At 34.6% G+C, this 16,748-nt stretch overlaps 1 protein-coding gene across 1 annotated transcript in view; it reads right to left on the bottom strand.

Annotated features, from left to right (window-relative positions):
* Nucleotides 1–16,748, bottom strand: part of HERC1 (HECT and RLD domain containing E3 ubiquitin protein ligase family member 1) — a 172,181-nt gene that overhangs the window by 74,122 nt on the left and 81,311 nt on the right. Inside the window, exons 25-30 of the mRNA XM_054716166.1 lie at nucleotides 15,237–15,288; nucleotides 8,118–8,386; nucleotides 5,191–5,406; nucleotides 4,283–4,403; nucleotides 3,639–3,876; nucleotides 3,290–3,483 (exon numbers count right to left, since the gene is read on the bottom strand). Of these exons, the coding sequence (XP_054572141.1) occupies nucleotides 3,290–3,483; nucleotides 3,639–3,876; nucleotides 4,283–4,403; nucleotides 5,191–5,406; nucleotides 8,118–8,386; nucleotides 15,237–15,288 (1,090 nt within the window). The remainder of the gene's footprint in view (nucleotides 1–3,289; nucleotides 3,484–3,638; nucleotides 3,877–4,282; nucleotides 4,404–5,190; nucleotides 5,407–8,117; nucleotides 8,387–15,236; nucleotides 15,289–16,748) is intronic.

The following is a 16,748-nucleotide window of genomic DNA, read 5'->3' as shown; positions in this document are numbered from 1 at the left end:
TAAACAAACAGGAAATAGCCTTATATCAAGTAAGTTACATTTAGATTGCACCAAGTAGAAACCTAAATTTAACATCTAGATTGTCTGAATTTTTACAATTTAAAGCACAGAATGGGGAAAAGACAGAAAATAAAGCCAAATTTAAAACATCTTTTATCGCTGTGTACAAGTGTATTGCTAGAATAAAATATGTATACTTGGTTTTGTATATATTTTTAATGTTATTCTATAAAACAATAGTTCTCTACCCAAGTCTAGAGTTCTACTGGACAGAATTAGTGGAAGATGTATGAAAAATTATGTATGCATGTGTATATAACTAATAAGAGAGTTCATAAATGTAATCCCATTTTCAAAAAGTTCACGATTCCTCCCCATCAGTCAAATTAAGAATCATATCTTTAAAAAAGATTGTATTTTCAGATTCTACAAAGAAGCAAATTTCTAGGCCTGATTCTGGTTTGCCTGAGCTCAAAATCTGTAAGATTTTTCACACAAACTTGTCCTAACCAAACTTCCTAGTTTTCCCACCAGCATCAGCACCAGCCTTTCTCTTGTCTCATTTTGAAGCCATTGAACCATCTGTTCTTCCTGTAACACACCAACCTTTAATACCTCCTTATCCTGGCAAAGTCCAACTCAGAACCAAGGGAAAGTGTGCCAGTAGGGCAGCTGGCCAGAATGTCAATCCCCAAGGGGCACTAAAACATGGAAAATCTTAATAATTTGAAGACAAGTGTATATAGCACTTCTTTCAGGAAGATCCTGGCATATTCAATTAAGGAAAACACAGACAAGTCACTTGTGATAGATAATTAGATAGATAGATAAATAGATAGATAGATAGCGATAGATTGATTACTGGCCATCTAAGCATGCTCCTTCCCCCCCAACCCCGCCACTAAGGGGCATGCTTAGATGGCCAGAAAGTCTATCTTCACAGATGTCTAATTAACTAGAGGACTTATGTTTTACTGAGATGGGTGTGCAAGTCTTGCTAGGGACAATATGAGGGAAAAAGCTAGTAACTCCTCCACATTTCTTCTACACAGTATCTACCTCCTCTTTACTTAAGTGTTAAAAAGCAAATATTTTTTATAATATTAGTTTGAAGAATATAAAATTATTAGCCTGCCCTGAGTACCCACATATCTCACTCCAACATATTCCTTCAAAGTCAAGTTCAATGAACCTTTCTCTTTTGGTGGAGATGCCTGGGAGTATCTCTTTTATGAGGCATCCATCCTACCCAACCCCATACTCCCAGCAAGTATTTCTATAAGACACGAAATTAATTAAATTAATTAATGCCTGGAGACATCTATACTAATAAAAGAGTAATATGCTAATTAGACCAGGTGACCGGACATCTTCTGGACATCCGACTTCCTTCTGGACAGTTAGGAGGTGACCAGGCCGGCAGGGGGGCAGTTAGGGGGCGATCAGGCAGGCAGGCGAGCAGTTAGGAGCCAGCGGTCCTGGATTGCGAGAGGGATATCCCTGATTGGAGAGGGTGCAAGCTGAGCTGAGGGGACGCCCTCCCCTGTGCACAAATTTCATGCACCGGGCCTCCAGTTATATATAAAGCTGGTTGATAGAACTTGATATAATTTGTGTTTCATTATCAATAGTACACTTGAAATGAAGGGTACACCTTTCAATTAAGAATTTTAGAGGGCAGTCTGCTTCTGAATACCTGGCCAGCGCTGACTAGAATAAGACTCATTCCCAGCTATCCCCATAAATCAAGAGGTGCAATGGCCTTCTCTCCAGGACAACATAAGGGGAGTAGATGTGTATTCCACCTGCTGAGATTGACTCACAGAACTGTTTCATTCTTTCCTGGATATGGGAGGATCCAGTTTTCTTGAGAACCAATAGGCTGAGAAGTAACTCTACGATGTATTCCCTGCTGTCCATATGTGCAATACTCAGCACAGAATAGCGAGAAGCTATCACCTTAACAACCCTGTATCTACCACTAGGTCGCAGGAAAACAGGAGGTGGAATTAAATGCTTGTTTTTATTTTATCAGACCTTGTGAGTCTGTATATGCTCTTTCTATAAGCACCACACTCTTTATATAAATCGGGAGAAAAAATTTGCCATAGGTTCAGTCTCCGAAACTAAAAGCTAGTCCTTAATCAGACTTATACATCCTCCTAGAGTCTGACTTAAGAGATTTAGCTATTTCTTATGAGTTCCTGTATTGCACTATAATTATTTGTTTACATATCTGCCTCCCTTATTACCCTAAAAGCTCCTTCAGAACCATAATAGTTCATCATTTTTGTAACCCCAAGTAATTCTATCTACCCACCTATCTATACAATTTATAGATATTGGAATATCATATTATAATATTAATATCTATTGAGCTCTCACTATGTGACAGACACTGCTCTGTTTTACATGTATTACATTATTTAATCCTCATAACAAGCTTAGGTGATTGGTTCTATTATTCTTACTTTAAAGATGAGGGAATTGGAGCACAGAATGGTTAAGTAACTTGCTCTCTATGCATCCATCCATTCATCCATCCATCCATAGTTCATTTTGTCTGTGTTATCTATGTATCTGTCTATCTACCCCCTGGAGTTTATTATGGTAATAAGGTATGGTAGTTTCACACACATTTTTAAATAAATGACCAATTTTAGACCTTTATTTCCTTAATTATGTAACATACATTGTGGTGGTTCTGTTCGGGGTTTAATTTAATTTACTGAAATACAATGTTCAATATAGTTTTTTAAAGCTATGAGCAGATGATCATATTACAGCAATCAAAAATTACAATGGCTAAGGATAACAAGAATCTTTTTAGTGACTAGGGTACAGAGCAGCTAACCTAGCTAGAAATTCAACTCCTCTAATTGTAACCTAGTTCCCAAATAATAAAACCTTTGGTCCTGGGGAAACACTTAAGTCAAAAGTATGATTAGAGATGGGTTGTCAGGATCAGATGCTAAGAAAACATATCCTGGGGAAATCAGTCACCTAGAACCTCTAGGTTCTTGAACCAGGACAGCCAAGGAGACACTGAACCTAGAGAGTAAGCAATATGGTCACCACATCAGATTTAATGGACTCTAAGGAAAGAAGGTTTAGTCAGAAACCCACCTATGTCATACACATTGGTATAGAAAAGGGGTTTCTAAATGAACAAATAAAAATCCTTTCAAGCCCACAACAGAAAAAAGTATACATTCTAATGATATGCACAAAATGGGGACTCAGTAAATGCTTGTAAATAATGACAGAAAAAAGGGTTTGTGATAGATACCTCTGAAATCTCTCTTCTCAGTTTCTCCACTGGAGTCAACTTTTTTTTCTTCTTCTTCACCATCTTCTCCTTCCCCTTCTCCAAAAGAGGCCATAAGTAGTACACCAGTTTGGGATAACAAATTCTTCAACTGACTACAGAGTAGATCTAACAAGGATTGAACTACCTTGGGGCTCAGTTTATCGGCATAGGTCCTACATGAAATAACAGGAAAAAAATAAATGGTAATAACACAGAAGGGCAAATGTTATACTTAAACACATAAAGGAGATTAGGAGAAAAGTGAAATTACTAAAATGTGAAAATATCAGACCCAACACAGTTCTATCAAGACATCTATAATGCTCACCCTGTAGTGATGGCTAGAATCTGGAGCAATCTTGTACTAGCCACTTTTAAAGCTGTGCTAAGTTGAGAAACACCCGTCTTTGGCAATAACTGCAGAGGCTGTCCTAGCATAGTGTCTGTGCCACATAACTGCGATAATACGTTTAGCAGACCAGTGGAAATTGCCAAAGAAACATCCACTGGTTGATAGTGAACACTCAAAGCGAACACTGTAACCAAAAGGAGACGCTGCTGGGCCTCTAAAAAAAAAAAAAAAGAAAGAAAGAAAGACAATTAGAATCTCCTTTTAAGTAAATGAAGCATTTACTAAAATGAACTATATTCTAAAATATAAATACTAATATGGAATACTATTACATTTTCAAATATTTATTCTTTACATGTAAGTTAATCTACTAATGTCAAACACAAGGTATCTATAATAATAAAAGCATAATATGCTAATTAGACCGGATGTCTTTCCTGACGTCCTTCCTTCCAGACAAAGCTGAGGTAGGCGGGGGCCAAGGCAGAGGTAGCCCTGCTGCGGGGGGCCAAGAGCCTTGCACGATTTTCATGCATCAGTCCTCTAGTCCAGCATAACTATCTAGCATAACCTTAGGCAAAAATAATTTGCATCCTGTATTTCCAGGGGCAGTTACTCACCAATGTGATGCTTGTTTGCTTGCAGGGCTCTCTCCAGGGTAGCAGACAATTGTTGATAAATCTTATGCACAGCCACCTGGATTTCAATCTGTATGTTTCTCTTAGCTGCTCTGATCCCATCCTGAATTATAAATAAAGATTTACTTTTTCTATTAGCAAACATAACGCCTCTTACCAAAATAAAAGGAATAGTCATTTTACCCTTAGTCTAGCTATCTAGTAGAGCCCTATGGTGGTTTTTAATTATTTAGTATATTTTAGTACATAAAAGTTTTAAAGTAAGTTTATTTTTAAATTGATAATTCCTAATTCTATACAATCTTTCTCCTTTCCCACAAAGCATGTATTCCTCTATAAATATGAAAGATATAAAGATAACACTTAAATTTTTTTCAAACAACCTGAGAATCTAGACAGAATGATTAAGTCTAAAATGTAAATTCTTAAAACCCATCCTCCCAAACACCCTATCCCAACTTAGATCTCTCTCTACCAATTTGGCTAAGGGTTAATAAAACTAAGCCAGCAGAGAATCTGAAAGTACAACAATGCTATGGCTCACCTAATCCCAACTATAATACTATTATTCAGGAAACGAAACCAATACGATATCTTTAAGAGTCACCTAAAAGTTTTTTTTTTTTTAGTATAATTATATTGATTTTAGAGAGGGAGAAAGAGAAACATCAATGAGAGAGAATCATTGATTGGCTGACTCCAGCATGCCCTGACTGGGAATCCAAACCGTGACCTCCTGGTTCATACGTCAATGCTCAACCACGGAGCCACACCGGCTGGGCTAAAAGTCTATATTTTAAAACTTCAATCTTAAACCCAAAATTATAAAACTGGTTTTGTAAAAAGACAGTTAAAATCTGAATATACTGCAAGGTGTCATCATCACCTACCTGATAGTGATGCAATCGGCCACTCTCTCCTTTGGCTCCTGCATGTCCAACAGTGCCTAAACCAAAACACCCTGCTAGAAACTGCAGCCTCACAGATGTGAGCAGTGTGGATGACTGGAAGCCTGAGCTCAACCTGCTTCCTGCCAGAGAGATGCTACCTTTTTCCTCCATTCCAGACAACAGAATGAGGATCTGGTGAAGTGCCTCTAAACGAAGCTTGAGAAAAGTAAAATAAACATAGGTTAGAGTTCTTCACCGAACTGAGACACAAAGGAACTCTGCATGTCACAAACAATATATTATATATCACAGAAAATTCTGACATTTCTTAGGAATTTATTTTATTAAGGTGAAAATTTGTAAGTTTTTAAAATCAAAATATCTCTAGAAACTCTATAAGCATACTATAGTACAAAAGAAGCTACACAGTACAATGAGAAAAGTAATAGATTTGGATGTAGAAGACCTGGTTTCAAGGCTGGACCCTGCCACCTACTGTGTGGCCTTAGGAAACTCACTTAACTTCTTGAGTCTCACTTTCTTCAGATGTAAAATGAGGCTAATAGTACTACTGTAACCTACTCACAAAGCTACTGTGATGCTCATGAGATATATGTGAAGGTTTCAAAACTGTAAGGTAGTATAGTTATTGCTATATTTAAACTTTATTTATAATACTCTAGCTCAAGAATTAGAAATATTTCTTTTTTATGATTAAACTTAGTGGGGTGACACTGGTTAATAAGATTATATAGTTTTCAAGTGTACATTTCTATGACACATATCTGTATATTGCATTGTGTGTCCACCACCTAAAGTCAGATCTTTTCCATCACCAAATATTTGACCCATTATCCTTTACTACCCTTTCCCCCTTCCCATACTGTGTGTCTATGAGTTTTTATCTGTTTGTCTATTTGTTTTTCTTGCTTGTCCATTTGTTGATTTCAGTTTTACATCCCACATATAAGTGAGAAGTATTTCTGAAAGGTTTCTCTGTGGCTCACTTCAACTTCTGACTCTATCTCCCCTAGAAGGACAATACCTATCACTGTAGTCAATCAGCCTAACCCTCCTCTTTTTTTTTTTTTTTTAAATAATTTTACATTTACAGAGGAGTTTTAAAGATACAGAGTTCTTGCACATCTTCCCCTAATGTTAACATCTTACATTACTATGGTATATTTATCAGAACTAAAAAATTAACATTGGAACAACACTACTGACTAAACCACAGACTTAATTTGGAATTCACCAATATTCCCATAATATCCCTTTTCTATTCCAGGATATCATATTGCATTTAGTTGTCATGTCTCCTTAATCTCCTTTAGTCTATGACAGTTTCTGTCTTTTCTTGTTTTTCATGACCTTGACATATTAGAAGAGCTATTTATGTACTTGATAGAATGTCCCTCAATTTGGGTATGCCTGATGTTTTCTCATGATTGAACTAGAGTTATGGATTTGGGGGAAGAATACTTTAGTCTTCTTTTAACATCAGAGTTACATGATATCACATCTTATTACTGGTAATGTTACTCTTTTTAAATATATTTTTATTGATTTCAGAGAGGAAGGAAGAGGGAAAGAGAGACAGAAACATCAATGATAAGAGAGAATCATTGATCAGCTGCTTCCTGCATGCACCATACTGGGGATTGGGCCTGAAACCCGGGCATGTGCCCTGACTGGGAATGAAACTATGACCTCCTGGTTCATAGATCAATGCTTAATCACTGAGCCACACTGGCTGGGTAGTAATGTTCTTTTTTTTTCTACCTTCATATCTTTTTATTGATTTCAGAGAAGGGAGATGGAGAGAGAGAGAGAAACATCAATGATGAGAGAGAATCATTGATCGGCTGCCTTCTGCACATCCCCTACTGGGGATCAAGCCCACAACCCGGGCATGTGCCCTCGATTGGAATTGAACCTGGGACCCTTCAATCCATAGGCCGAGGCTCTATCCACTGAGCCAAACCAGCTAGGGCAATGTTATTCTTGATCACTTGGTTCAGGAGATGTCTGCCAGGTTTCCGCAATATAAAATTACTCTCTTTTCATACTGTTGTTAGCCCTGAGTCACTAAGTCCAACTTACTCTCCAAAGGATGAGGAGGTAAGTTCCAGCTCCCAGAGAGAAGAGTATCGAAGAATTTATGGATGTATTAAAATCGCAATAATTAATAAATATTTTGTGGGAGATACTTTGAGGTTATGTAGACATCCTGTGTTTCCTTGAAGTTCTGCTCCCTAATTTTAGCATTCATCATTATTACTATGGTATTCTAATTTAACCCTTTTTAAAGGAAGACAAATGGAGCCTCTGAGAAGAGATAGCCAGTCTCACTCTAGTTTCTAGGAGATAAGAATTATGATTAGATTATCTTGTTCTAAGAGATGGAAAGTATTATGCTAAGCAAAATAAGCCAATCAGAGAAAGACAAGTATCACATGATCTCACTTATATGTAGAATCTAATGAACAAAATAAACTGACGAACAAAATAGATCCAGACATGGAAGTATGGAACAGACTGTGGAATCTCAAAGGGAAGATAGAGGAGGGTGGGTGAGTGGGAAGAGATCAACCAAAGAACTTGTACGTATATATGCATAACCCATGGGCACACAATAGTGTGGTTGGCCAGGTTGGAGTGGAGAGGATCAAAGGGGGAAAAAGGGACATATGTAATACTTTGAACAATAAAGATAAATAAAAAAAGGAAATACCAGGTTAAAAAAAAAAGTGTACTTTTCAAACAATATATGCTGTTATAGTTAAGATAATGACATCAAAGTGTTCAAGTGGAGGAAAGGGGGAGACAATGATATAAGAAAAGGAAAAGTTTTCCCCAAATTTTACATTCAGTGGTTCAGTTTAAGTTTCCATAGTCCCTCACAGGAGTAAATATCAAAGACTTACTTCTGCCCTTAACTGCTGCTGTTCCATTGCAATGATGGAGGCCTGGGGACTTGTAGACATACTTTCCTCTGGCTCTTTAAAACCTGGGGCATTCCCCACATCTCCACTCACAAAGCTTACAACATTTTCAATCAAAGTGTGAACTCCCAAAGACTTGGTAAGATCAAAATCAGACTCAAAGGAGTAAGAGGAATTGCACAACCAGTCTCTGCTATGTTTCAGGCGAGCCCAAGAGTCGTTCAGGGATTCCAACTGACTGTGGATAGTACCTACATACAAACAGAACAAACATGCATCAATGGTAACCTAGTAGAGCATACAATCTGAAACTAGATGAGGGCTGAGTATTGCTACCATACCAACTGGTGAGAAATGGATACTTATGTTTGAATACATGCATGCATTAAGTGAGTCTGAGCAAAATGCTTTTGTAAAAAAATAACAAACAAAAACTATAGCAATGTAAGAAAATAAAGGGAAAGCCCTGTTTGATGTACCAGTATCTCTGTAAGCGCTTTAGCAACACGCTGCCACAAGAAAAAGAAAGGCAGAAGCTGCTCTCAAAATGCTTAGCTTAAAATGCTCTGCAGTATTAAACCAGATCATTACTTATGAACAAAAAGGAACTAGCACTTAAGACACTGCTGCTAAGACCTACTAGTAATAGGACTTCATCTGATTTAACATATCATTGCAAAAAGTAAGTTAAGACTGTGCAAAGTGTCTACATATCTGCAATAAAACATTACCAAAAAATGAATATTGAAGGGCAAGTAAACTTACACAAAAAGGAGACACAAACATCACCCTTTGGGTTTCATTAATATAAGGAACACTTTCACTGTTTCATGTGCATATTTATTGCACGTTGTGAAACTCCTATATAGAGGAAGCAAAGTTTCACAAACAAGAATATGTAAGATTTACCATAAAATGACAGGTATATAAAATAAATGGTTCACAGTAGTTGCAAAATATAATACCATTAGTTTTGCCAATGAGCATTTTCTAGGCTAAAATCTTTAGACAGTAAAAATGTTAATATGTTTGAATATAACAACTGTCCAAGTCATATGGCAATATTAGCTTTAAATAAATATAGCAATGTCCAATTCCTACAGGCTTTGTCTTTTTTAATTTAATTGATCTCAGGTATACAAATTAGATTAGTCATAATCCTTGGCTCATTATATATTCTCATCATTGATCCATTCATGGCCTGCTTTTGTATTTATATTTATTTATAATAAATGTGAACACAAGAACTAGAAAACTAACAATAACTTGTATCCATCTGTTCCTCTTCCAACCCATCTCTCCCTGTCTCCTATCTAAGGTTTTTACTATCCCTCAGCCTGGGTTTTTCATTCCTTTGGTTTTATTGTTGTAAAATATTCTTTTATCTTCTATATATATATATATCCCCCAAACAAAGTTTAGTTCTAGTTACTTTAGACTTCATAAAAAAGTATCATTTATATATATAGGTACATATATATGACATACTCTTTTCATTCAATATTATATTGCTAATATTCATTCACACTACGGCTCATTTGTTTGAGTGCTGCATAATATCCTATCATGTGAATATACCAAATTTCTCTATTAGAAATGTATCTAAAGGTATCCAATAAATTATGCATTACAAAAATTATATTTGTTACATAACTAGATGGAAAATATTTGGGGAGAAAACTACTTAAGCACTAATGCCCACAGAGAAAACAAAGTAACAAAATATTAATTGCATAATTTATTTTTGAATTATTACATTGGTGTCAGTAAAACCCCAGGACTGCAAAATCAAAACAGAAATTCATAACAGGCAGCTAGTAATATAAAGTAACTATAAAATAATTATATATATTCTACTAAATAGTTTAGAATGGCAAAGAATATATGGTTTATCTGCCTTTCATGTTTTAGCAAGAATTCTTTTAAAATATTGAATATTCTGTTTTACTGAACATGAAAAATACCAATCTGAAAATTTGCCCAAATTACATAGCTAAATATTTTTTCATGTAAAACAGAAAAGAGTAAAACTTCCAAGATGCCTAATGAAGTAATTAATAATGTCACATATGTATAATTTTTAATTAAATTAAAAGTATTTAAAGACTAAAGTAGATGTTAATTTAAAAAAAATTATTTTCCATTTTCTTAAGCATCGCATATTGAGAATCTAGTTGTATCCTTAACTTACAAATTATAGTTTTTGGCTCATTGCATTCAGCTTGTTTGCTCAGTAAGAAAATTCAGAATAAAAAGTTCTGTTTTCCATTACTTACAAACCACTTTTCAAAATGAAAAAAAATGTGCAATGAGTTAGTGTTAGAACCAAAGTAAAAGAGATCTTAAAAATTATCTTGTCCAATTTTCTTGAACTTGAGGAAAGAGGTGTTCAAGAAAATTGATCTGCTAAATTATTACTAATTCCTTCATTTTACAGGAGGTTGTCTTACATATTCCTGTTATCAATCAACTCACAAATCATTAACCCATGGAAATTTCAACTGCCTGCCTACACTAAGGTTTGATTGTAAAGAATATACAAATACTGAATTGCCTTAATACACTCGAAAATATTCTATGGAGTGGGTGGCCAATACCCAAATTAAATCCTCTCTACAATTTCAAGCAGAGGTAAGCGAACTTTTTCTGTAAAGAGCCAGATAGTAAATATTTTAGGTTTTGTGGGTCATGAAAGTCTCTGTTGCAGGACTTAACTCTGCTGCTATAGTGTGAAAGCAGCCACAAACAAATTTGTAGCTGTATTCCAACAAAACATTATTTATAGATTAAAAAAAAAAAACCACAACAAAAAGGTGGGAGGCCAAATTTGGCCCACTAGCCATAGTTTGCAGACCCCTAATTTAAAGGACACAACTTATTAGGTATATGACCCAAACAAAACTTTGTATGAATATAAGAAAGAACAGAAAGGACATTTATCTAAAAGCATTAGGGTAAAACATTAGGCTGACATCAATAATACTTTAAAACAAAAACTTACAGCATGAAAATGAGAGATGAAAAACTCTAAATTCTTTTAAAAATTATAACAACCTGGTAACTTCGGTTTGTTCTATATTTTTTATTTGAATATAGAAAATACTGTGTCTGAAAAGCATATCAAAAGCTTCTATAGCGTAACTGTGCCTAAGCCCAATTCTTACTTAACATTAATTCAGAATCACCTACTATGAAAAGAGAATAATATAAAAGTCCAACAAGAAATTTTTGAAATTGTTTACTTGACCTTACAACTTTGGTTCATAAATGGAATTTTCAAAATGAACATGACAGAGCTGCAATACATACTTTATAAACCATAAAATATGTAGGCAAGCTAAAAGGGGGAAAAAAAATTAAACATGCCATCATGTACTTGCTTGAAGCTCTTCTTTTTTCTGGGGCTCAACTGGCCAAAAAGGAGTAAATACACTACCACACAAGAATCAGAAGACAAAAGGAGAAATTTGATACAGGTGACAACATTTACATTTGCTCCTCTTTATATAATCTAATTTGAAATGCAGAGATAAAATAGCATTTCACCCATTCATGTTACACCACGAAACACACGTTGATAAATGTTTTTTTAGCAATAAAAACCTAACTATATTTAAAGAACCAGGGTGGGGGAAATAGCCAAACCATATAGTATTCTTACTAATACTATATGTTGCTTCTTAAATTGCTTTGGCATACCACCATTTCCCCCCCACTATTTTTTACTATATCAGTTTTAGCTTAAATATGAAAACTAAAGTTAAGTTTCTGCTAAAAGGTATTGCCTTTCAGTAAAGGAGGAGCCCAGTTCTGCACAACCATAACAAATCTTTAAAATATTTATCAAAGCACCAGAACACCAACATATTTAACAAGTTTTGTCAGGCTGTTATGAGAATTAAATAACTTAATATGTTTGAAGTGATGAGAACAATGCAGTTTATAAGTGTTTAATGAGTATAAATTTCATATTATCTCTGAAGTGCTAAGCAGAAATATGTGTCACCTGTCTCTTTTTAAAGTAATTTATGTCATTTTTGGTTTTAGAATTTAGCTTTGATGCTTCTAAAGAGCTCACTTTGCTTTACCCCTTCCGAACATATTAGCTTCCTTGGATCAACTGTGAAACATTAACTGGAGTGCGGGGAGAAGCAGCAATTTCATTTCAAATTCAAAGTACATTTTTATTGTATAATCCACAAGCTCTAGGATTCATGAGATTAAAAACTATTTTTACTACCCTTTCTGAAATAGTAATTTTATTTTCTAGTTACCTTTTCCTAGGGACAAAGCCATCAGCAAAATTTTCTCCTGGGAACATTAAAAATGTAATTACTAGAATAAATTGGTACAACATTAAGTTATATCATGAAAAGTGACATAACTGCCTGGCCAGCATGGCTCAGTGGTTTAGTGTCAACCTATGAACCAGGAGGTCACGGTTCAACTTCCTGTCAGGGCACATGCCTGGGTTGCAGGCTTGATCCCCAATAGTGGGCGTGCAGGAGGCAGACAATCAATGATTATCTCCCATCATTGATGTTTCTATCTCTCTCTCCCTCCCTTTCTCTCTGAAATCAATAAAAATATTTTTTTTAAAGAGTGACATAACTAGTTTGTCTAACTTCCTTAACGGATAATTAAAAAGAAATTCTCCATTAGGTCCTGTATTTGCTTTTCTGTTTTCAACAAAATAAAATTAAATTCCAACAAGTTAATAGGTTTTGGTACTACCTTGAGCTTTCTGGAGAAACGTTTATCTATAAACAAAATTTGAGTTAATGGCTTAATTAATTTATATCTACTTAGATCTAAAACTATAGGAAATCCACATCTACTTAAAGGATAATTGTTTAAAATTTTTGAACAGGTAGCAACTCGGAGGATACTAATTTTAAAATGTTACCTTAATTCTTCCTAAGAATTTATATTCAAATTCTAGGTTATTCTTAATAACACTAGGTTAACAATACTGGGTTAGTAATTCTAGGTTATTCTTTTTTTTCCCCGATTTCATGACAAGATTTACAAACACAAACATGACACTTGGTCTTAATAGAAAAATGACATCAGATACACACAACATATGTTTAGCATTGGAACGGCTGCCAGATCACACAAAACACGTTTTTAGCAGGGAGGAATGAAAACTAACTGAAAATTAATTATCTTACATTTGGTACATCAGAAACACTTGTTTGAATAATACTTTGCTTGAATTAAGCCCTTTAGTATTATTTTATTTTTGTTAATCCTCACTGGAGAATATTTTTCACATCGATTTTTACAGAGTGTAGAAGGGAGGGGAAAACAGAGAGAGAGAAACATTGATGTGTGAGAGACACATCCATCAGCTGCCTCCCACTTGGATTCTCCCCCTCAACTGGGGCTGGGGATCGAGACTGCAACCAAGGTACAGGCCCTTAACCAGAATCAAATCTGTGGCCCTTCAGTTCTCAGGTTGTCGCTCTAACCACTGAGCAAACCAGCTATGGCTAAGTGTAAAATTTTATAACTTGCATTGGGTTCTAGGTTATTCTTAACACTTTCTATTTTATTCCAAGGGATGACTTTGCCACATGCTGACATGGTTAACATAGACTGAATCTCAATTTTATATTTTACAAGCATGATAAAGATTTGAGAGAGAAAAAATCATTTTAGCCAATGGATTATCATCTATAAATATAGTAGGAAGCTCTTAAACTATAAGTTGGATCCCTTATGCTACTCAGTAAGTTTGGAGCTATCTTCTCTTTAACATCAAATGATAAGCATTCATTAACAGATTCTTAACAACAATATTCACTTAAGTTAATCAAAATCAGGAAGGTAAATCTATTCCAAAAATTTAATTCCTAAGTCAGTTGTTAAGGAAAAAGATATTCTGGCTAATTATAGCACATGAATTGCCAATTTTCAAATAATCATAAGATAAACTATTGCACATTAGTACATCATTTATTTATCACAAATAACATAATTGTTTTAAGAAACCCAACAGTACTGATGCTATAGTCTCAAAAGACTTTCCAATACAGAAAGCACCAGCTCTAGTCCTTATTCCTAATATTTCAGAAAAATCATTCATGTATTCTAATTATAATTAAAGGACAAAATATTGCCATATTTTATTCTATATAAGTAGCAACACAAAAATGAAAAACTGTGTTTTGTGTGTGCGTGCGTGCGTGCGTGCGTGCGTGTGTGTGTGTGTGTGTGTGTGTTTCTTCCCTCATTCCGTTTTTTTCCTATGAAGGGCACCTAACATTCTACCAAGGAAGCTATCAAGAGATGGGTTTCATTTTAAAATATAAAAGACTTAATCCATGAAAAAAAATGTTTTTCCCCACAGGCTTTTAGAAAACTAACACTAGTGACAATTTTTAATATTTCACCTTTTTAAAACCACAATATATATGGGTTTAATAAGAGTACCAGTAGAGAATAATACTTGGAGAATTTTTAGTTATCCTTGGATTTTTATTATTTAAAACTGCTGTTCTTTCACCCATTTGCACATATAACCAAGAGTTAACTATATTATTCACAAAGACAGAGCTTCTAACAAATAAGGCTAACTCTTGATGACACTAAAACTATTCCTCATGGGAAATTTTTTTTTAGAAACCATCAGTTCATCTCTTACATGCTTTATCTTATGAGGCAAAGAGGAAAACTAGAAACTATCAGTTTGAAAGTGTGTACATGTATATGGAGGCGAATGGGGCAAAGATACTATTTAAACTATAACAAAGATACCATTTAAACTATAACAACTATATCAGTGAGCTAAAACATGGTAAATTATGTACATAACCCCCCCTCCCCCCCGCCTAATTATAAAGCACCGCTTCTGGCATTCCATAGGCCTTTTAGTAAGTCAAAACAAATGACAAATGAGAAACAGAGCCTATTATTAACTCCTAGGCATTCCTAGATTTAAAAGGGTGTATATTTTAAAGAAAACGATCTTCCATTTAACTCTCCTAATAAAATGTTTCTAAATTTTTTGCAATTACTTTTCAATGACAATCAAATGTAAATACATCAGATATAAAAACTAATTTAACCAGATATTTAATATTTCTTAACACTCACCTCTCTTTCTATGAGATGATGCCAAGTCCAAATCAACATTTCGTCTTCCATTCTATTAACATTAAATATACATAATAAAATGTAGTTATTAATAAAATTAGAATGTAATAGAATACTAATAAAAATTAATCTATATAATTATAATAATGTGCTACTTATTCACCAATCAAGTCACATCAATAGTAATAAGTCTCTAAAAACTCACTGAAAACAGCCAGAAGAAAGCATAGGCACATAACTCTCAGAAACTAAAACACAAAGTCAAGGTTCACATTTACTAACACTAAAGTAGCAGAAGTTTTTCTTTGTTCTCACCTTTTCTTCTTTGGAATCTTTGTCTTTTACCTTCCAAACACATCTTATTAATACCTTCTAGATGCCTAAAGCCTCTGTAGCGAAGTCCCATTTTCCAAAATTCATTCTTTTCAAAACTCCCACTAGCCTTGGCTAAGTGTTAGGAGGAAGAGAATCTGATGAATCCAATCCACACTAACAGAAAAAGAGCATAGTCCTAACCCTTGTGGTAGTATTTTTAAAGTTTTTTAAATGTTTTTAAGAGCCTATTAAATAAAGAAATCTCAAATTGTTAAAATGGCAGACAGCTTAATAAAACAGTAAAGGCTTCAGGAAGAACAGAAGTATATTTTTGTGTATGTGGGGGGGTTGAGGGCAGTGTGAACAACCATGCACAAACTACACACGTCTTAAATTTATGCACAGACTTGATATTATGGTCTCAACAATTTCAATTGTCTATCCCACAAAAAAAAAAAAAAAATGGTGGCAAAGAAGAAAGGCTGCAGAAGTGACAAAATCGATCCATTTAGCAAATGTTATTATAGAAAGTCTTTACCTGGTTACACATATAGACACAAGTACCCACATTGTAGATAAATACATTTTGTCACACACACACACCCCAGAAATAATATATTCTCAAGCCATTTGTGATGGACAAAACATGAAATGGTTATCACACCGCTCCTGAAGACACCACTTTGTCATCTTTTATTTTTTGGCTTCTTTCAGCCCTAATTTATCCTTTTATAAAGTACTTATTTGTGTACACCACATCAAATCCATTGTGAAATGAGGAGGGTAGGAGTTAAATTTATATTTAATTGTTTACTTAGGTTTCTTCTCTGTTTACTAAGAGAAGTAGATAATGTGTCACATTATACTCTTTATGAAAGGCTAAAACAAAGATTTAGAATTATTAAACTAGTTAACTTCAGTTATTTTTAAAAAAACATTTTAGTCACTAACAATTCAGGATAAATGAAGTACTACTAGATGTTGAGGATAGCACACAACTAAACAACCTTAGACAGAGGGGCAGCATATTTCAGCTGAAAAACCCAAACTGCCTCCACTGCTTGTTCTGCTTCATCTGTACCAGGCAGGCTCTCTGAAGCTGTGCCCAGATCATCCTTTATCTGCAACGGAACCTGCTCTCTCTAGTTGACTTTCTATCTTTTATGATACCATCTTTCTATATATTCCATAAGGAAA

This window comes from Eptesicus fuscus, chromosome 5, assembly GCF_027574615.1.
Source record: "Eptesicus fuscus isolate TK198812 chromosome 5, DD_ASM_mEF_20220401, whole genome shotgun sequence".
Lineage (NCBI taxonomy): Eukaryota > Metazoa > Chordata > Mammalia > Chiroptera > Vespertilionidae > Eptesicus > Eptesicus fuscus.
The sequence above is the reverse complement of the archived record's forward strand: the minus strand, read 5'-3'. Positions and strand labels throughout refer to the sequence as shown.